Raw genomic sequence first — 22,494 nt, 5'->3', positions numbered from 1 at the left:
GTCAAGATAGTAAGCATCATGGATATAAACAAATCTTTAACTGTGCACTGCTTGTTGCTCACTTTAACTATCACAGATTTGCAAGGTAACTGGTGCTTTGCAAGCTCTTCGAGTTGGAAATGTTCCATCATGCATGTGAAACGCTCTGTGCAACCTGAGGCTCTTAACGACCTGCAGAGCCAAGAGCTGTGTCTCTGCCTAGCTGTGACCTGGGAAAACTGGCAGTGCTTGAATGTCTAGCATGAGCCGATTCTATATTTGGCTAGGGAGAAAGAAAAAGCGGCAACGATGCGTTTCTTGTGCCTTTGAACTAAAAGTATGCTCTGTAAAAAAACAAACGAACTAGTGGTACGGCTTACCAATAATTTATATTACACGTCCACATCTGCATGTACTTGTGCAAACAAATCAAGTCTCCGTTGCTGGCGTATTGCTCAGTTTAGGACTGCAGCGGTGGGCGGACAGGTATTCCTGTCCCGCAGGCGCGACCCTGGTGGTGACCCTCGCAGACCAGCTATCACGTGGCCGAGGCCTGGTCGCCTTATGCCACGCTCCGGCTCCACTGCCATTGGCTTGGCGACACGTTCACGCGCCCTGCCATTGGCCCCGGAGAGGCTTCACGTGCACAAGCGCCAGGTCTGTAAGGAGGCGGCGCAATTCCAACAATGAAACCGCTCTTAAGGTTACAGGCAGCGGACGCCGGAGCCCCGGGGAGGAAAGGTTCGCGGTTCACAATATCGGCAAGCCGTCGTCCGCCAAAGCAGCCGTAGCCGGCCCGGGGCAGCACTCACAGGAACCGATTAATAGGAGGATACCAAAGTTTATCGCCCCATGAATTGTCCCAGGTACGGTAAATGGCATCTGCGTTGAAAGGAGTAATGCATGAATGCAGTTAGCCATAAATAAAAAAAGACAACGTTAAGTGTATTTGTGGTAAATAGTCTTCGTTTTTAATTGCACTGGAATATACTTGAGTGAGGGGCTGTGTCGGTTCGATAGTACATCGTTATTTTTTTTTTATTGCAACCGGAAATCTTGAGATGCGCCAGTGTCGACTCTGTATAGGAGGGTAAAAAAAATCTGATTGCATGCAGCGGTTAATCGTTATAAATCGTAACATGCGAACACTAAGTAGCTGCATGAATGGATGTTATATACGCATTGGAAGTGCGTTAAGGGTATACGGACATGTACTAACAATTGCAGATCGGTACTTCACTCAATAGGACCGTGTAACTAAAACTCGCACCTCGTATAGAGCTGGGCGCCTACATACGCAGCACCCCAGAGCAAGACTGCAAGCAAGCGGCACTATAGTCTTGATAGATGCGAGTCGGTCGATCACAATTAATCCAGTAAAACTTGCAGGTCTTCCGCTCTCGGATTCATTCCGTGACCTCTTTCGTTTGCCCTTTAAAGAATGTCCTCATCGGTACTACGGGACGTATGCATTTGAGGGATTTACAGAAAAACTGCGCCCAAGTATGTCGTGGGGGGAATTGGGTTCTCTGTGGTCTGAACTTTGCTAAGTGGCGCTAATCTCCGCTAGGTGACGCCACGCAGAATCTCCTCCGTTTTGGTCTGGGTGGCTGGCTAGGTACGCGCGCCCGTTCGCCACTTGGAACACATTGTTAGTGTCATTTTAAACCCCCTCCCCCACTCGCAACATCATTAATGATGATGCTTAGAGATGTAGATTCATGCAAGACAGGTACCCGTCGCCGTTAATTGCTAACTGAACTGTTTGGTTAGATATAGACACGGCACTTCCAACAGTTTTTCACCCGAATGATTTTTTGGGGGCGACAGTATAGATCCTTATGTACGCTATAATTAAAGCAATGAGTTGATCTTGTTCGCCGGATGACTGTTCATGCAAAGTCTTAATCTGGCTTTTGGGAACCATTCAGTTCTAATGAATTGCGTGTGTTGTGATGTATGTAGACCAGCTCGAGCTGCATCATTCTAAGCTCCCGTTTGTTTCTCGCCGCCATGGTCGTATTTCTTCAAAACTTATAAAGGCCGTCATTTCATCCGTGCACGCTCAAATTCATTTTAAAATATGTTCACGTTTGAACTGAAGCCGATTTATTTTGCATAAATGAGAGCAGGGTCTAGGCACCGGAGAGTCTAATTTTCCATGACGGAACGGAAGTCTGGCTACATGCCCTCTACTCCTCCCACTCTAAGATGGCCGCCGTGTCTACGTGCTGTAGAGATAGAAAGAGCCCGTCAAGGGGTCCGCTTTTCCGCCCGTCTGCCATATTGCAACTGGCGACATATGCCGGCAATACGAGGTTCGTTTTGTAAACATTACATTTAGTAGTGTGGTGAATGGCGTGTTGGGAGCTCTTGACACCCACTTTTCTCAGGTGGCGGGGTAAACTGCAATTGGAGCGTTCGAGTATGAACTACTGGTGCATTAGAGCTCGGGGCGGCGCTTTGTGTCTGGCTGTTGGGGGCGGGGGGTGTGTCTGCGGTGTATTTGCTTTGTATTCACTATCTACCTTCTCTCCACAGGTTCCCGGCGTTTCCCCCTTTTTCTACAGCGCTTTTGGGACCAAACGCCCTGACCCAATGACCCGACGCCGTTATGAGCTCCACCAGGTGAGATCCATTTGCTCCCACGTATATTGGTTGTACCAGTATAGTAACCTGGCACCATTCTCCGTGCCACCGTTGATTGACTACGGTGGTCGTCAGATCAGTCTGGTTTGTGTATTTAGCAGTAAGAGGGTTTTGCAATTGTGTTTTTTTTTTTTCTTCTCTCATGAATAACGTATCTGTTGCTCCCCGTAGATGACATGACGGGCATTAACCGATCCTCCAAATAGTGTTGTATAGTGTAGCGGTCAGTATGCGATATATTAATAGTGTTTAGTAGGGCTGTCATAATACTGATGAGTTTTGAGACTCTGACATACTGTACTCTCGAGTTCAACCCTCACTGCTTTGCAGCATCTCCTGATCCTGTGCCTGACAAGTGACCCGTAGTGTCTGTCACAGCCCTACTGATTTCTGAGGACAAATGTCTGCCGTGTTATATTTTTATTTTGGAGTTTTGTTTCGCCGATACGGAACGTTGCATAGTCGCCCACGCCTTTGGTACACAAATGCTCGTTAATAACATCTAGTATAACACAGTTCTTGGGGACCTGCTTGTTGGTGTGGATGGCTCATGTATGTGTAGGAACATGCATCTAATCTGCTGGTCGCAGATCTGAATCCCGTTAACCTGAGTAGGTCATCTCGAGTTTTGACCTGGTTGTCGTCATTAGTTGTGTGGTGGTGGTGTTTCTGCTTTTATATATTTTTTTTTTTTTTTGGTTAAAAAATGTGACGCAACTATTGAAAGTGACCATGTATAGTACACTTCTGCCAATAAGTGTTGGCCTTATGGCCCTCTAATAAAAACGTGTATGGCTGGTGGTAGTGCTAAGCGGGAGCGAAAATCAATGGTGTGGAGTGCAAAACGGAACACCAGTTAGTACTGGTATGTTCTACAGTGTTAAGCATGGGAGGCAGGTATCCTGTGCATACACAGGTAGGGGGGACCTTGTGCGCTTATTTACCAGCAAAAAATCTATTTGCTTTTCCTGGGCATTCATGTGGCTAGGCCACATAACATGCTTGCTGAATCCTCCAAGTGTATTATGTTTCTTAAATTGATGAGATGGGCCATGCTATCTACAACACTCTCTTCCTAGGTACTCCCCATGTAGAGCCCCCTGCTCGTCGTCCTCCAACTCTCTGCAGGAGAGACACTTTTCCAAACTAAGGTTTGGGGGTAGATCCCTGTCCTCTGCTGGCACCTCCCTCTGGAACAGCCTCTTTGTCCTGAGCCTTATCTCCTGTAAAGTTCCAGAAACTTTCCTCTTCTCTTTCTCTCCACAGCTAACCTCCTTTCTCTTCGTCCTGCCACCCTTCTCTTCCCCAACTTGCTCATTTCAGAGACTGCTAGCCTGGTGCACCTTCAGAGCCTCACAGGTCCCAGTCTCCCCGCCAGTCGTGCACTTGCATCTTCACTCAGTTTGGCACTGCTGAATTAGGGTCAATGAGAGGGGCAATCTCTGCACTTAATGCTGAACCCTGCTGGACTGCGTGCACTTGCCCACCGCCCTCGCACTTCCTGTGGGCACACTTGCCCGTCCTTAAATGTACTAGGCCTAGCAAGATTCTGTCCTGTCCACCCTGTCTTGGTGGTGCCTGAAATACTTGTACATGGGCGCATTAGTGATGACCAATGAATGTAGCCAGGCCTAGTTGAATAGTTTGACTATCTGACAAGTCTTTGGGCATAGTACGGTAGTTTGATTATATGCTTTCTCCATCCCCCACCCACCCCATGGCTCATTCCTTCCTGTCATGCACTTGCATTAGTAGGAATGGGTCATTCAGAACCTTCAAAGAATGGTTGTGTTGCTTTGTTCCCTTCCGGCTTTGAAGCATTTCTGTGTATACATGCTTTGATCTATTTTAATTTATGCCAAGCCTGTATCCCCATATCATCTAATTACTCAACAAAGTGGGATTGTTTTCATTCTCCTGCCCCATCACACTTTATCTCAAACGTAGTTGCCACTGACTAAGCACATAATGGGCTGTCATTGAGCTAGTTATATTCCATAACTAAACCAGCTACAGAAAAGTATGGTTGTTTTTTGGGCCACCTTCAAAAAACATGCTTCAAAATAGCAAATGTTGTATTCCCATTTTTTAGTCTTTTGCTACGTGTGGATCGGGTATGCAATAAGCAATTTGGTTTTTGGCTCTGAGTGTAGATTAAAAATTATAGGTACTCTGCTAAAAGCAGAGCTCGGCACACAGTGTAATTGGTAGCTATTCATGCAAGCTGGTAGGGTATGCTTTAGGGCTGCGCGATATGGACCAAACGTCCTATCTTGATATTTTTGGACTGAATGGCGATGTATATCTATTTTTGAGTTAAAATGTGCAATTGTATGCCGCCAACTACATGTGAGCTGTCAAACACCTTTGTTTATAGGACATTGATCAAAATAAAGTGCTAATACAGGGTTCCTCTTCCTGTTTGAGAAATGTAAATACATTTTTGTATGTAATGTCTATATATATATCTCGATGTTGATATTCTCGCATTCTACATAGATAAAAAAAAAACAATCCAAACGCAATATATCGCCCAGCCCTAGTGGGCTTCTCCAGACTTGCAGTAGGCTAGTGTAACCGGCCAACAATCTTCCTCCTGTGGTTTCTAACTATTTTTCGAACTAGTTCTTCCATTTTACAGTAAGATGGAGCCACATGGAGTGGAACAGACAGAATTGATTTTTGCGAAATTCCCCCCCCCCCCTCCTTTATTAAGAAGGGCGTTGTTGTTAATTCTTCACATTTTCCTATTCGCTGACATTGCCGTGGCATGTAGCTATTGCCAGTTTTGCACTGCTTTCTTTGTATCTGTCACAGAGCATGGCTCTTGTAAATATGTTATTACGGAATATGTGAAATAGTTATTTTGAACTTTTTTAGTGTGACTTATCCCCAGAGGGAGCCCTTCCCTGTGAGGCTAGGAAAGTGACCCCGCTACGCAAGACTCCCCCCTAGGGGTGGTGGTCAGCGGTAGACTCTCTTCTGTTGGGGACAAGGACTCCCGTTCCATCCAGGAACTCCCTATAACCCTGTGGTATTCCCTTTTTTGGCCTGGGACCAAGTGTGAGCGGGCCGGGATCCCCCAAAAATGGCTAATGTGAAGTCCAAATGGCTATGAACTATCGTGCGCCATCACCGCACACTGCTCCCGGTATAATCCCTGTGCTCCCCCCCGCCCCCTGCTCCCAGCACAGAAATAGGGCAGCAGTGGTTGAATTTATTTAGTGGAGGGGCATAAATATTTACCTCGCATATGCCATAGCGACCGAGTGTATTGAGGCCTAAACCAATCAATGGGATTTCGGTGCAAGGGGTTTTAAAATGATGGGTTAAAATGCTGCATTTTAGAGCAGACTTTTTTTAATCAACCCTGTTTACCACTCTTACAAGGCATACAATAAGCAATGTCGCAGAGCAATTTGCTATGCAATTCTGTAAGTTTCCTAATTAAATTGGCACTTGTGTAGCAAAGAATGAAAGCACAGGCCACCCTTCATTCCTCTTGCCTTCAGAGCTCTCTCCACCCTATTTCCTCTGTTCACTGCAAGTTCAAAGGGCTAATGGGAGAGAGAATGCAGCAGTAATCATCCCCTACACTCATGTGCCAAAAGGCCTGTGTGGGAGTGCTAGGCATATTTTATTTTTCAAATAATTGCAAACCAGCAATCTGGAGAATACTGTTATTAAGTTAACTGTATCCTGTCTGGCAAAGACCAATATGTGTTCGTTTTTATTAAAAAGGCTTTCAATTCCTTTTCTAAAAATGTAATAGGTTACATAATGCATAATTACAGTATTGCAACTGTAAAACACTGCATTGTCTCCATGCTTTCCAGTGAAGTGATCTAAATCTCAGTGCCAACTATATTTCATTTTGTTGGGGAAGATATCATATAGACGAGTGGACCCCCGCGGCCAAATGCTTTGATAGCAAACCTAGTCCTGTGGCCAGCTGGTTACATAGAGCTTGCAACTGGTGCTCAACCCGTGACCTGATACCATACTCCTTATCTAGCCATGTTGGTTTATATATGCCACCTTGAAAGTGAGATGGCTGCAAAAACTACAATATTCTGCCTAGTTTGCCCAGTTCTCTGCCTGCTGTGCCATCCACTCTGCTTAGTCTTTTACATATTTAATACACAAAGCTAACTTGATATTTACTTAAAGTAGCGATCAATAGTTTCATCCAGTCTGTACATCTACAGCCCTAATGCAAAACTGTACACTGTAGTTGGCCTCCAGAGCTCACTTAGCTCTATGATTATGATTGCATTGTATATTTGCACCTTCTTTAGAGAGCTGGCTAAGCTGTTTTAAGAGCCTCTTTATCATTTCTATTTATTTGTGTCCATTCATGCAGCTAACCTTTTTACAGACACTCATCCAGGGCGTGCAAAGTATTTTTGCCCACTCGCATAGTCGGGTGGATTTTAAGAAGGGCCAGTACCATTTGCAGGGGATGTTGGAAACTTTTATTTAAACTTTACTTTGTTTGCAGTTAATGTCAGATAACAGTTTCACTGTGCATGGCTGACCTGTGGGTGGCAGCAGTGTGGCAAACTAAAGTGGGTCTGTGCTGACATGCACCATTTTACAGAAAGAATTAGCAAGGCCTGACTTATCTTACTAATATTTTCAACGGTATACAAACTGCGTATTGTTGCCAATTTTATATCTTGGGTACAAATATCTTCTGGTGGCATTAAAACATTAGTACAAAATTGCTAATCAAGAAAAATGTAATTAGCAAAACACTTACATTTTTGAAAACTAATTTGTTTTGTCTTACCTCCCATACCTAAATTGTACATCTTGTTAACGTTTTCCACATCTTCAGAAAAAGCCACCCGGTGAATGGTGGTGTGCCTGAGCAGGTTTCCCCTTTGAAATCTCTGTTGGAGAAATTAACATTGCACCTAATTGTGCTCACGAGTGCTCCATGATTTCCAATGGAAAATCCCCACTACACCAATTGTGCACGTATGACCGCTAGAGAGCAAGTACCCTGTGCTATGAAATGAACGTTTGGCACCATATTGCTCTTTATAAACCACATATGTCGTTCAGAAGTGGCTACTGGCGACATCAAGTACAATATGAAAGTACAATAGGAAACTCAGAAATATTTGAACTGAATGAATCATTTAATAAATAATGCACTAACATGCAGTCTTTTTGAACCTAAACTGACATGATTAAACAGGTAGTGATCAAGCCCACAGTCTTGATTGGAGTGGTTGGAAAACTATCTAATACTTATAAAGGAGCCAACAATGGCTTTGACAAAGCTTGTTTTGTTTGCCATTTTTTTCAATGACAAAAATTATCAAAGCAGATTCACTTTTTTTTAAAGCTTTGAAAAAAGTCAGCCCAAGAATAATAAAAAAAACCACCGGAAGCCCTAAATATATTTGATCAAGCATATGCAGGTGGGTATCCTATAGAAAGACCTATTACGGATTCAAATCCCTTAGCTTGCAATAGCCTTCTTTTTATGGTCCTCTTTTTAAATCGTTTCCATTTTAAATAACACACTTAACTAATGTCACGGATTCAAGATCCAATGCCCAATAGTTTAGAGAGCTACAATAGTATGTTCTGGCCATTGTGCAATATGCTAAATCTGCTCTTCAGCATGCAATGAATATTGTGTGTAGTGATAGCTGTGTGCCAGTAAATGGTACCATTACACACGATATTCATTGCATGCAGAAGATTTTTTTGTTGCCTAGAATGTAGACTCCTGTCTAAATTATAGACAAATATTTTTTTTTTAATTCAGACTGTGTGCGGCCTCCCAGGACATGAGGCTTCATCCCCCGGGAGTGGGGGTGGGGGGTCACACCCCTCAGTTTGAATATCACTGCTATAGCCTCTCCTGAGGAGGTAACTGTAACATCAAGTAATCAAAAAAAATCCCTCCAAACCAGTCACTATTTGCTACTGTAATGTTACCAGTAATCAACCCTCACCAACTTACTGTGACCAAGAAGAACGGCAGAAACATGAACAGCCATCCGTGGTTGGCAGCCAACCACATGGACAAAGAAAATGGGGAGAAACATGACGCATGCACTATGGAAAGACCAAGGACTGAGCGCCTACGCTGGGCAGGGCCCAACCTTTCCTTGTTAAAACCAAAGCAGGACCAATGGAAGGTTATCTCGTCTTTGGAGCCTGGGAAATTTGAATCTAGGCAGAGGAAGCTATCAGCGGACCTTAAGCTGCCTGTTGTGGAGCAAGCCACGCAAACCAAAGGAAGAGAAGTATTCAGGAAGCACAAACCCGAGCAGCATCAGAGGAAGACCTGGAGGTGGGGGTGTGACCTATACTAAATGGACCGAGTGGTACGTCAACGACGCCGTACCAGGTGCTGTTCCGTGGAGCCGCGCAAAAAGTCCACACAGATTGTCAGATGAGCAAACCTGACCCCACGGGAAGAAAAGGTGGCGCCTATCCTGTATAACGTAGGTAACGAGAAGGGCGGGAGACCCGGGTCGGAAGTGACACACATGGAAGATTAATGACCATGAGGAGACTACTCGTACCAGTACACCCGAGTGGTGTAAAGATGAGGCACAACTGCTTTGGTACTCCCCTCCAGTTGTTTGTCTGTGTGTGTGTATATGTATATGTATGTATGTGTGTGTGTGTGTGTGTGTGTGTATATATATACATATATATATATATATATATATATTCACCCTGCTTATTCCGTAACATTTTCCTTGTTTTCCAACCCCCCTAATTTAGTACTGTACTCTGAATTATCCCACCCGCTATACATCTCCCCTTGATTATTGCCGTTCACTTAAATCAGACTTTCAATCACAGAGTAAGGAATGGGGCGTCGCCAACAATGGCTTCCATCCATCATTTCTAAAGTAGATTTTCGATGAACACAAATTCTGTGTATAGGGGGGTTGAGGTATGGCAATTACTGTAGTCCGACTTGCCTTGTAACTTCAACTTGTCACAATTTCTATAGCATCCACTAGATAACTGAACAGATAACTGGAAGCCCGAGAGCCCCAAATTGAAAGCCACGGCAGGCAGAAACACGACGCGGTTGTGTTAAAAAAAAAAAAGTGCAGTATTTCCAAGTTTCTCGGAGGGGCGCGAAAAACTTAGAAAGAAACCCACAATGTTTTTAAAAACAACAACATATTTATGTTTGTGGTAGCTTCACCGCAAACATAAATAGGTTTTTACAGCTGCGATTTATTTCTAAAGTTTTCCGGGCTCCTCCAGCCCAGAAAACGTAGAAAAAAACCTGCAGCTAGTGCTTATTTAAAAAAAAAAAAAAAAAATTCACACTTACTGAGATGCAGCTGCAGCTTTCCTGCCTGCAGTCTCTGGTCTCCATCCTCCGTACTCCGGCACCAGTGAAGCAAAAAGCCACCCAGTGGTATCTATTTCACAAAATGGATGCCTCCTAGTGTTTCCCATTTTAAAGTTTGAGCTTCATTTGCTCAATACTTTAGATATGGACTATAAAAAAATGTTTTAGAATGTTTGCCCATCTTTTTGGCTAATAATATTTCTGAGTACGCCATTCCTTTTAAAAATGTGTAAACGGAATCACTGTATTGTTGTCTTGTACAGGCTACTTGGGCCATCATGCCTGCCCTACATGATCGGCTAAGACTTGGATCGATGCGTGCTGGTGGGAGTTTAGTATAATGGAGGGAAAGGCTGTGGAGTGCATGCGGAAGGTAACCGGGCCAGTGTTATATGAAGCTAGGTGCTTAATGGCACACACACTTGGGTGTTTGCTGCTTCCAGAGGGGAGAAAACAAGATCTAGCAATTTGAGGTTAGGGGTGCTCTGCGTGGTTGAGCTGATGCTTTGAGAGTGTGATGAGGCTAGAGAAGTGAGATTTTGCTGCTCTGCTAGCTTGGTATTTTTTTTCCTTATTTTTTTATTTTTTCCTGCTTGTTGCAATGTGTGAGGGTTGACTGGGAATAGTCGGTGGTGTGAGACGAGAGGTTTACTTTTTTGTTTGTAGAGGTAGATGAAACCTCTTGTGGTTTAATTTTGTATCCTGGTAAGAACATGAATGATTAGGGAGCGCAAAGCATGGGGTTCCTCGTTAAAGCCTAATAAGTTTTTAAAAAAAGTTAATCTTCTTGGTGGTTTTCTGTTTCGTTTGTTACTGTTCCTGATTTGGGGCCGGGTTTTTAAATCGCGTTTTGGAGATGTTTATATATTTTCAAAAGCGATATAGGATGATCAGACGGTATTAACTTCGATGTGTATCCGTCACCCATTTAATTAAGATGCAAAATCAATGTGACAAAATGTCACGTAATGCCTAGACCAGTGCATATAGGGATGTGTATCCTACTTGCATTTTTTTGTTAGTATTGGTCAGATGTCCTTTTGAATCCGTTGCAATTTTAGGATGAGGTTAACTGGCGATGTGATTGCATTTACTGCTTGATTATTAGTTCTGTTGGCATCTCAAATGTAGTTAGTTGGCTTGCAACTGAGCATTAACCCACATAAACAATATTGTGATCTATCACCTTTCAGCCTAAAAATGTTGATGCGGCCCATATCTTCCAGCCCTATCTTGATTGGTTCTGATTTCCTGTATATTTTTCTAAAGTGTTAATAAAGTAAAACAAAATAAAGGGCAAATACTTAACAATTCCTGGTAAGAAATGGAAAAAAAAAGTCCAGTATACAATTTTGCATGAGCGAGTGCTTTGATGTGTGCACCAGCGTACCCTTCAAGCGTGGAGTCTTTCTGTTGTTGTTAATATCTGATAGGCCCCAGACAGATCTAGAATTGTCCAGCCGACTGTCAGAAGTGACTAGTCAAGACTGGATTGTGATGGTGAAATTTAGGTGGGTCGATAAATACCGTATGAACAGTCCTTGGTGCCTTTTCAGTATAGCCACCTACCATGATGGGACTGTTCTCAGCAAGGAACGTATATACTGAAGGCTGTCCAAACAGTAATTGGGTCCTGACAGCAAATCTATGGGGATTGCGGGGATGCTGTCGAGGCTGGGTTCCTCTGTTCCTCTGGGAATTTCCCTAAACACCAACCACTTCTGAGCTGCAGTTGTCTATTTGGGTCAAGAGGTGCCGAGTAAGGTGTGCCCATTTAATTTTGGGAAAATGGCAGTTCACTAGACCAACACAATTGCAGGACCATTAGAAGGAAATCCAAGTATATGGCACTGAAGGAGGCCCAAAATCAATATGCTAAACTTACTTGGCCACCGTCAGAAAGTAGATTGGTATTGGGGAGGGCTTTTGGTATGGGGCACTTAATCACTGCACGTGAACGCTCGGTGGTGCAGGATTTCAAAGTTAGTTGGACATGAACGAGAAGCAGAGCAGTTTACATGGGATTGAGGCGACTTTGTTTGCTCAAACAGACTTGCAAACAAAAGGAATGGTGATTTGGGCAGCAGATACTAGGAAACCCATTGGGGTTGACGTCCAGGAATGCAAGGCAACCTGTCAAAGCGCAAACTAATTTGCGCCAGAAAAATCTCACACTAGGCACTCGAATATCGGCAGTTGATGGCTTTGATATCTTTCACAGACAGTTTAAAAACTAATGTAGTTGCATCAAAATGTCTGACTAGGCCCATGTCCAGCTGCTGGATGACGCAGTGTGGGTTGGTATTTAAACACCACGATAGGTTGCTCAAATTATGAGAAACAGAATGTTGTAGGTGCATTATTTTTTTTTTTTATTTTTTTTTTTTTTTACTCGCATTATTTTCTTATTTTTGTGAGGTTTTTCCAGGCAGGTCCAAATGTGCACAATTCCAAATTTCACTAGGACTTGGCAGGGCAGAACATTTTTATAATTCCTTCTAACATTTGTCATTTCTGTCTACAGTCACTTGTTCGCTCAATTCTGTTGCCAATAAACGACTCCAAGTGCTGGTTAATATCAGTGGCTGTTGAGACAAACGTGTTTTAATTTTTTTTATTGAATTGTAAAATACTGGTAAGAATCTAGTTGCCGTGATCTTTGTAGTACTCTTGTGCAGACCTGCGCTTGCACCAACTTGACCAAAAGCTGTTTGACCGTTTTGGAGTTGCCCTGTGCCCATCATACCCCGGTTGCAATTTCATGCCCGATTGCTCCAATTGGCTGTCGGGGTCTCATGACCCTCTGTCCCTCTTGCCCAAATCCTCTCCTAGCCCGAAAACGAGTGACGGCAGTGATGCCTTTTTGCTGGCTTACTCTGCGCTGCCATTTCTCCCGGCTTCTGGACAGACCATCATAGACCAGTTAAGAGAAAGTGCCTTAAAGGATCCTCCACTATTTGATCCCTGAAAAAATGAGCATTGGCAATGCCAAAAGTTTTTGCTTTTACTGCTGCATATAGGCACAAAGGTGCAAGGAGCAGAGTGCATGGATGCGATAATGTGTGAAATATTATGAGAAGGGGAATAGAGCAAGGTAGCAAGTCATTGATGCAGGGTGCCATTGATCACGAACAAGAGGAAATATGAGCGAGAGGGTAAGAAATAAAGCAGGAGTGTGAGGAAGGATGAGGAGGGGATTTGGGGAGGGGGTTAAGGGGTGGGACAATAAAGGGTAGGGTGGGGGTGGACGGGATAGGGCCCCTGCTGGGGGGTAAATGGAGGAGTAGGGGGGGGGTAGAATGGGTGCCGGTTTAGAGGTTATGGTAGGCTGGATGGGGGTGGGTAGAGTATGGTGGGTGGCTTTCTAGAGGGAGAGGGGGTTGGGTGGATGGGTTAGAGAGTAGGTGGTGGAGCTCGAACAAAGCAGCCTCGTGAGTACTCGTGTGAAATGACGCCCCAAACATCACATTCAGCACATGTAATGGGGGTGGGTGGTAGAGAGGCGGCATGTTGGGGGCTGGGAGGGGTACGGCGGAGTTTTGGGAACTTACATTTTAGTAAGTTGGCCATTTCATTCCGTGGCATTGCTGGTTGTTGTGTCAACCAAATATTCTCAATTCAGAACCTATTTCCCCCTCTCACATTGTAACAATGGATTTGGCAAATTAATGGCAGGCTTTAAAATCGCCAAAACGTTTCTACTCTTTGCAATGTGGCTTGCGTCTCCTAGAAAAAGTTGCTGAATCTTTACTTCCTACTATAATGGCACCCTACCAAACTCAACCACTACCACTTGGCATTCTCACCACACAGCTTAACATTACATCAACTAATTGTAAAAAAAACCCGCAAAACTAGCTTACATGAACTAATTTGGGACACCATCCCCTCATCAACATTTACAAGGTGCATACAATGCCTAGCCACCCAGATCCCCATCCCAAATACTACATGGCCAAAAACACCTGATAAAGTATCTGACGTACATCAGCCAACCTTCCAAAGCTCTTTGCTCCATAGCCATTTTTCCTGCAAGTCCCGTAACACCAAGAGGCCATCAAAATGGCAGCAGTGTACTATTATTTTTTACGACATGCAAGTTCTTCAGTGTCATGGATATTTAAGAACACATGCACGTTGCTAATGTATGGGGGCGGCGCGACTGCCCCTGCCCTCCCTAGCCACTGTTCAAGTATCAGATAACACAATACCACTTCAGAACATAATTCTATATTCCACATAACCTGTAAAACGTATACTGGGAATGTATGCTGAGGATTATCTAGGAATTTCTCCCGCACACAGAGGCCTAACTTTGCTCGCACCAGTCTATATAAATCTACTTGGATCAACCCACATCGATCATAGAACAGTTAATGCTAGTGTTCACTCAGATCTTTTGCAAATGTTTAGATGGCAATCACAATTCTGTAATTGCAAGTGACCCCCGTTAAGTGTGCATTGAGTTCCTAATTTTTCACAAGTAATAGTTTCTGGTTTTGATGTCCAATTCCGTCATGCATTGTTTCAGCATGTTTCCATGATTTTTATAAGCGAGATTTTCAAAACGTATTTGTTAATACAAAAGAATGTTCTGCAACCCAGTAAGCATTGGAATGTTAGATTTTCCTTCAATTAAACAGAAGCTTGTCTATTGGCATTTCACGATTATGTCCTGACAATTTGCATGTATTCATTTGTATTCAAGCCACTTTTTTTTTTGTTCTTTTAGGGTTTTGGATTACTTTCCTCACAAGCCCACAATGGCCGTCGACATAGCCATGCAGTTGTACCTCCATTCTCCACCTTTACGAAGAGACAGATTTGCCTGCCAGACTAGCACAAAGCATAACAAGCCTCTACGACCTTGCATTCAGCTGACTAGCAAGATTGAATTGAGTAAGCATGTCAGTTCAGAAATGTCTTGTCAGAAAAAAAAGGGAAAGAAACGAGTATCGTTTGCTGATCACAAGGGATTTTCTCTCACTATGGTAAAAGTTTTCTCTGAGTTTGATGACCCTCTAGATGTCCCATTCAACATTGCAGAATTGATAGAAAACATTGTGGGCTTGACGACTGTGGAGAAAGACAACTTTGTTTTGGATTTTGCACAGCCTTCTGCAGACTACCTAGACTTCAGAAATCGGATCCAGGCAGATTTTGTCTGCCTGGAAAACTGCATGCTAAAGGACAAAGCAATTGTAGGCACAGTGAAAGTGAAGAATCTTGCTTTCCACAAAAGCGTCAAAATAAGATTAACATTCGATACATGGAAAACCTACACTGACTACGAATGTCAGTATGTCAAAGATACTTATGCAGGTTCGGACCGAGATACGTTTTCCTTTGATGTTGCCTTGCCAGACAGGATTCAGTCTCACGAGAGACTAGAGTTTGCGGTATGCTTCGACTGTGAAGGAAAGACTTACTGGGACAGCAACAAGGGACAGAATTACAGGCTAATTCGTTCAGACCTGAGGACTTCCCATGAAGGGGAGCATCTCCGAAACGGACCAGATTTTGGGATCTCCTTTGATCAGTATGGAAGTCCTAGGTGCTCCCATGGTATCTTCCCTGAGTGGCCCAGTTACTCTGGTTATGACAAGCGTGGGCCTTACTACTGATATAACTAGGGACGTTGTCCCAGGGTTGCTTCTGCATTGAAGTCTTCAGACTTGTAATTCATGGGGTTGGGTTGACATGTTTAAAAAGCTCTGCCAGTTAAAGAACCAGCCCTGCCTCATCAAACAGCCTTGCATTCTAGTATTCCAGGCTTGATAATGATGGGAATGAGTTTGGTGTTGTGCATCATCACTTTTCCCAAAGTAGCATAGTCTCCTCGTGCACAGTGGAGATGGTGGAAAGAGGGTAATGCTAGGTCTTACATGGTGCTGCTAGTCCTATCCTGTAATAATGCCTGCAGGTCCTCTTGTCTAGAAGAATATGTACTGTTTCATGGCTTGTGATGTTCTGGGTTTGTGGCAGGCTTTCAACCCCTTCACGTTGTTTGCTTGAAAATGTAATGTAAGCCTCCATGCTTCAGTAAGTGTGGAATATTTCAATGGTCACTTTAAATAGATGTGTAGCCGAATTTGGCACCCATCCTATTTCCTTCATAGGTTTTCCTAACTGAAGAGCACGAGCAAATCGCTGTAGAGAGCTGTAATCTATTGTTTGCACTGCTGGAACGATCAGGGAATATTTGATACGAGGTGCAATCGTGCGAATGATAACGTTTTAATGAGTTAGGCTTTTTTTTCTCGTTGTTTGGTTATGATGGAATCTTTCAAGAAGACGCTATTTTTGCTGGTAAGGTTTTGAGTTATGGGCATGTTTTCCGTAGTCTTCCAAACATGTCTTAATTCTTTGGAGATCATGCACGATTTTTGAAGTTGCTGAAAAATTGCTGTTTTCAGATCAACCATATGTTACCTGAAGATGAGTGTTTGATTGGTACAGTAGTAAGCCCATCAGGGAATGGGTATTTTGAGTCGAGAATAAAGTAGTCCTTCGTGGTACAGTGTTAACTTTGTTACTGTTCTAAATGACACGTAGCTGGTTATTTTGATTAGATGTTTTGCCCAACTTGTTAGTTTTCTTTTATATATTTTTTTTTTGGCGACTGAAATGTCCTAATGCTGCATTTGTTAGCCAATGCTACAATTATGCTTGCCCCACCATCTAATAACGTGGCTACAATTGAGGGCTTTGTGTGTACATTGGTAGCATTGCCTGTCCTTATGTTTTCTGTTCTTTTGTTCTCCAAAAGCCCCACTTTCCTCCTCCCTTTTTTTAAAAAGATTTTTTTTGTGTTTTTTCTCTTTGTGCAGTTTGGTCTATCTGGAGCAGCTGTGTGGCGTTTCTTGTCCTGTGTGACTGCTTGTGTTGGGATTATAGCCCTACATTTGGCAGTGGTAGAAATGCAACGTTGATGTAAAAAAAAAAAACGCGCACACACACACACACAAAACGATACGTTTTTGAAATGACTTTACAGAGGTAGGTTTGACCCTTGCGGTTTCTGTATGGTTGGAGGCACTGTAGATGACACTAGCTTTGCACTGTAATTGATATAGATTTTTTTTATGGGACATGGTCGGTTTATATTTCAGAATTATTTTGAATACAGGTAGGTCCCTTCTTTTCACAATGTTTAAACACAAATGTTCTTTTCGTTTGGAGAGTAATTGATTACTGAGACACCATACACCACAGTCTTCTGTCATGCAGAATCCTTGGGAACTGGAGGGATGGAGATGGTGGTACTAATGGGGCACAAGTAAGCTTTTTTGGGGCACAAGTAAGCTTTTTTGACTATATTGCAAATCCGAGATTCCTCGGTAATGGGTCCAAATGGCTGTCTCTGCAAATCCTAACCGGATTTGGCAAAAAGGAGGGTACTGTTTTAGAAACAATATATTACTAGTATACAAGCTTTAATTGTCTTGGGAGCACCAACACTCGTAGTCTTTGGGAACGGATGAGGGAAAGGCTTCCAGTTTATGTGAAACGGGTCTGGAAGCATGCAGATCTTCACCTTCATCTGCCTGTCCTTTTTAAGTGGGGAGCAATAGATTTATCCACACCCTGAAAGAGGGGAATTGGGAGTAATGGCAAAGGCTAGCTTTAATCAATTTTTATAATGGACACTTTTAGAACTCACTCTTGGACTTTTTTTTAAAATTCACTCTTGACATCCCTGTAAGTCTATTTGCTTGTGAATAATGCCGTTTCCTAGTATATATTCTGGTGATTATGGAAGCAGATAGTATAGGTGTGTGTGCACATTTTCTACATTGGGTTTCAGAGATGGATTCATTCTGTCTCTGCTGATGCTGTAAATTGCCTAACCTCGTCGAACCACATTTTTAGACCCATGGGTAGATTGCATTTTAAATTTGGGTGGGATGACCGGAGGGATGAGAAAAAGGCTGTCTGAATTGTCCATCACTTGGTGCATTGCACCAGTTTCTAATGAATCCCTAAAGCAAATACGTTCTTTTTTTTTTTCTACTGCTTCTGCAAAATGTTTTTAAACAACCTAAAAAAAATGAAATTGTTTCTCGGATGTAATGTGCAGGACTTGCCCTTTCTTTCCCGTTGCCCTTTGGTTGTGCCTGGAAGTGCCTTGTAAATAGATTTCTGCATGCATGTGTTTTACAAAATATTTTTGTACACTGAAAGGTGAAAATGCACTTTAATCACAAAAGAATGGACATGTATATTCTGTGTTTTAGAAGAATATTGGTTTGTTTTATGTTGGAAAGTGAAATGTAATAAAGGTAGAGTGCAAAAGCAATTTGCTTTTTTTGTGTTTAGATTGTGCCATTCATTGAAGTGTTCAGTTAACAAAATTATTGTTGTAAAGGCTGAGTAGGCAAAGCACATTAACTTGTGGAGATGATGGTGCCCAAGCCTGCAATATTTATTTGTTGGAAGCTGCCAGGGCAGCCATTCCTATTACCACTTACCACAAAGCTTTAGCTTTCTGTTGTCCTCAAAACAAATATCATGGTGTATGGCTGCTGCTTAAAATCCATTGTCATACCTAACTTAACACACGTTGCCGATTTGTATACCTTGGCCTAACTGAAATGTTACTTATAATAAAACATCTTCACTCCGAGCGTCAGACTTGTGGGAGATGGTTGCCCCATTTGGGGCAGGACCAGGCACTTTTACCCTGCTAAAAGTCTTGAATTTTGGTCACAGGAAAGTCCATCCCACCTGCCCTTTCCCGAGTTGACTGGATGATGAACCATAGCTCTGTGCTCATGCTTGTGTAGTCTCCTACTCCCTGCACCTCGTTTCTTGGAGTTCTTCCTGCATTTCGTCTTCACTGTTTAGCAAGCTCTCTAACCCTCCTTTTTTGAGTTTCTAGGCACTGATCATGCCTGGCATCTCTGCACTGTATTGCAAGATTTGTGTGCTTGTCTCGTGTGCTTGAGTTCTTGGAAGAATGGCACTGATTGCTTTCGAGAACTCTTTACTAACAATTTTTCTACAGTGCTGAGTGGTGGCTGTACCCAATAGTGAATTTACTATTGGGTCGACTACTGTTTAGTTGGTCCAAGTATTTGACCAGAGCAAACCATACTTGGTTTGTGGGGGGAAAAAGCTCAGCAACCGAACGCCCCTTTACCATGCTGTTGTAGTCCTGCCATGTTTGTTTTTTTTTTATTTTTATTTTTTTTTAATTTATACCTGGGAGGCTGCCAGGTTTCAATTAAGTATTCCAGGATGTTTCAGCCAAATAGTTGCTTTGAGCCAAAATTCGGCCAACCCCTAGTGCTAAGCAGGAGTCCTGCCCCCAGCAATCCATCCCAATACTCGCACCCAATAGTCCAGATGGGATTTTGAAGTGTAGTATTCTACTTCCTATTTGGGACTAATGTATTACTTTTTTACTTCCTTCCTTAAAAAAAAAAGTCCCATTCCTACTGGGAGTGTTTTTTTCAAAAGCAAGTTACTGTGAAAAAATACTTTGCACTTAGTAGTAGTCTTTCTGTGGCATTACTTGTTCAAACATATACATGTAGCTGTGTCGCTGAAAGCAGGCAGACATGCCCCGTATGTGTCTTGTTCCTATTTTTGTTCAGAGTATTTATTTATACATTAGTCCATTTGAGCCAAGACACACATACTAAAACACCACCTAGTAGCCATCACTGGAAGTTAACCTTCGGTTTTGAGCCACAACAGCAAGGCGGTGTGAGTATGAACTTCCAGCGATAGCTACTAGGTGGTGTTTTGGAATGTGTGACTTGGCTCAAATGGACTATATTTCAGGTACATGTGTTTTTTTAAAAAAAAAAAATGTTCTCTCTAACCTTTTTGAACCCACCCTAACTTTCTGGGATAGATTTATTTTTGTTGGGGCGAGTATTTGACAATTTATAGCGTGTGCCTTGGCGCACCCCTAATCTGTAGGGCTGTACGTCCTGGCTACTAGCCCACCTCACACACCCCTCCAACTAGGTTCATATCTACAGACTGTTGCTTTGCGGCAGCTAATAATTGCAGTGAGACCCTGAGACACACATTGGGATCTGTGCATCTGACGGCAATTGATTCTGCAGTGATAGTCTAGTACACACATGTCCTCACAGCAGGGATTTGTTGATGCGTGCCCGAGGGTGGGTAGCATAGAGGTTCCCCCTCACCTTGATGGCATACAAAGGCTTGCCGAGCATGGAAGCTTGATGCTGATCTGGTGGCCCTCCACACCATTGTACCCCTTTCACACATGGTGCTGAAGATGGGTTAAAGGGCCTTCTATGGGTGGCTGGTGCCTCCCTTAATTTCCTGATGCATGGTCCCTTCAGTAAGGTAAGGTAGACGACTGTACAGGATACGGTTCTCAACCTAGTATTTATTGCCCTTGCACCCCATGGAAGACTCTTAATGGGCCCTTGCAGCCCGCACACTGGAACACAGCAAAACAAATCTAGAATCTGAACCGGGGTGGGGGGGGGTTGGATGTCTCCCACCAGTGTGATAACGGTCTAGATTTTCACTGCATCGGTTCCAATTAGCTTACCAGAGTAGACTGGTCAAAGATTTCTCCTGTATGTCTGCAGTCTACTTACCCACCGACATTCTCACTGTGCAGTAACTCCTAATGGCGTTCATGGTCCCAAAACATGCCAGGGATGCTCAAGCTTTATCAGATCATAGGGTGGTTTAGGGGAGACTTGATTTAAGGAGGCTTTTGCTCTAGTTCCATTCCCGCACCCCCACCACCTGCTTTTTGCTTTTGAGACCAACAGGAGTGCGAAAAACAGACTGAAAACCAACACCACCATAACCCTTAAACCCCCCCCCCCCTGCCTTGTTGATGAAGCACAGGTTTACCTACCATTGTTTGTTAGGGCATTCCGTGACTGGATGTCCAACCTCGTGCAATTTCTGAATGTATGGATGCCTTTCACCTCCTTCCTAGATGGAAGAGTCAATATATTTATCTTACTGGTCAAAGGAGATTGTACAGGTCCCAATACTGCATCATGTGCTAAAGAAAGCTCTAGCAATCTTAAACTTCATTTTAGCTAGATCTTTAAGCCATGATTTATTTGTACCTTTTTTTATGGCGGCGTTCATAGCCCATGGGCATCTAGACACTAGTACCATCATGATGGAAAAGGAGGGGGGAGTAGAAGGGGGGGAAATGCTTGTTGAATAGGTAACTCTTGAGCTGCTTGTTCCAGAGAGCTGGTGCACTGATCGGGAAGCCCGCGCCATCTGCTCTAATGCAAGCCAGTTGTGTACCGCCATGTAATATGTAAACGTGGGTCTCCACTTAGTTGGGAAGCCCAACCACCTGTGCTCACGTCAGCTCTGTGGGGCCTTGTGTTCTTCACCCCCTACATAATAACAAGATTCAGGCTTATATCGTCGGACTGGTTGAACCAAACATTTTTCTCCCTACAGCAAAGGAGCGTGGGCACATTGAGCCAGTCAAAATTCTAAAATGTGGTAGGATCAAGATGTCTACTAATTATCCTGTGGACAAGCAATTAAGCACTACACAACCTCTATGTAGTAATTTTTTGAGGTGGGTATCCTTCTAGATATTTGCAGGCAACTCTGAATGAGGGTGACTTGCCTCAAATCTGCTTGCCAGGGAAGATGGTGAAGCTTTTGTTTGTGGTCGATGCCGAACAGTAAAGCTGTGTAAGAATAGCACCATGAAGGTAAGTGACTGGTTGTCTTCCAAGTAACCCGAGATTAAATATGATTAACTCACCAAGTTACATTCCCCCTTCAGTGGAGGCTGGCTTTGTACAGTGGTTTTGAGCAATTGATTCCTGTACTTTATTATTTTTTTCCCTCCTCAATGTCACGTCCTGTATTTCTCTTTGTGGGACACTACCTGTACAGAGCTGTCCCCTTTGGGCTCCGTACAGCACTGAATCTTTAGTTACATGGCTGCAGTGGCTTCATGCTTAGTACTGGTATGCCTTTATGTGCCCCTACCTGAAAGACTGACTGCATCAAAATGTATATGCAGTCTCTTCTAGAACGCCTGTTGGGTTAGGGTCTCTTGGTTAGTGGGAAGCCTGTGTGGGATTTGCAGCAATCTCACTTTGGATTTGGTATTTCCATCTTCTGACTTGATCAAGGGAATGTTGCACTATTGTCTTTTAGCTGGTTTATCTTGGATCTCGCTTCAGAGGCCCATTTGACGTGATGTTCTTTATTGGTACCTTGCATGCTCCACAAGAAGACTTGTACCAAGCATAGCCCAGTGTGAAGTCGGCTTTCTTTTTTGTGGAATCTTTTGTTCTAAGTTTTCTCTGTACTTTGTGCCCCCCACACTTTACTCTCCCCTTGCTTACCCCGAGTATCTGCCACTATTCTTCCCCTGCTCGCCCCCCTGAACACTGGTTAGTGGCTGTTTGAATCCTGATCAAGAAGAATATAAATTGCCCAATTGAAGGGTGCCTCCTATTGCCTGTCACGCTAGCCCTGTCCCTGGTGCCACCACCCTTCATAGTGAGCACTCCTCATACAGGTAAATT

General features: G+C 43.4%; 1 protein-coding gene and 1 long non-coding RNA gene across 3 annotated transcripts in view; one reads left to right on the top strand and one right to left on the bottom strand.

Moving 5' to 3' along the window:
* LOC138510429 (uncharacterized) overlaps positions 1-495 on the bottom strand; it is a 57,923-nt gene extending 57,428 nt beyond the window's left edge. The window contains exon 1 of the long non-coding RNA XR_011280385.1: positions 360-495. This is a non-coding gene — a long non-coding RNA (uncharacterized lncRNA). The remainder of the gene's footprint in view (positions 1-359) is intronic.
* Positions 496-670: 175 nt separating this feature from the next.
* On the top strand, positions 671-18,272 carry PPP1R3B (protein phosphatase 1 regulatory subunit 3B). 2 transcript variants are annotated; one of them, XM_069626084.1, is made up of 3 exons: positions 671-845; positions 2,521-2,607; positions 14,706-18,272. In XM_069626084.1, the coding sequence occupies exons 2-3, from the start codon at positions 2,594-2,596 to the stop codon at positions 15,595-15,597; spliced, it is 906 nt and encodes a 301-aa protein (XP_069482185.1). In that variant the 5' UTR covers positions 671-845; positions 2,521-2,593; the 3' UTR covers positions 15,598-18,272. The 2 variants fall into 2 exon arrangements, with proteins under 2 accessions (XP_069482185.1, XP_069482186.1); XM_069626085.1 differs by lacking the exon at positions 671-845 and adding an exon at positions 2,169-2,297.
* Positions 18,273-22,494: the final 4,222 nt, after the last annotated feature.

This window comes from Ambystoma mexicanum, chromosome 6p (assembly GCF_040938575.1).
Source record: "Ambystoma mexicanum isolate Mex_15411 chromosome 6p, UKY_AmexF1_1, whole genome shotgun sequence".
In the NCBI taxonomy this organism is placed as follows: domain Eukaryota; kingdom Metazoa; phylum Chordata; class Amphibia; order Caudata; family Ambystomatidae; genus Ambystoma; species Ambystoma mexicanum.
Note: the sequence above shows the minus strand (reverse complement) of the source record. Positions and strands in the feature narration are given on the sequence as shown.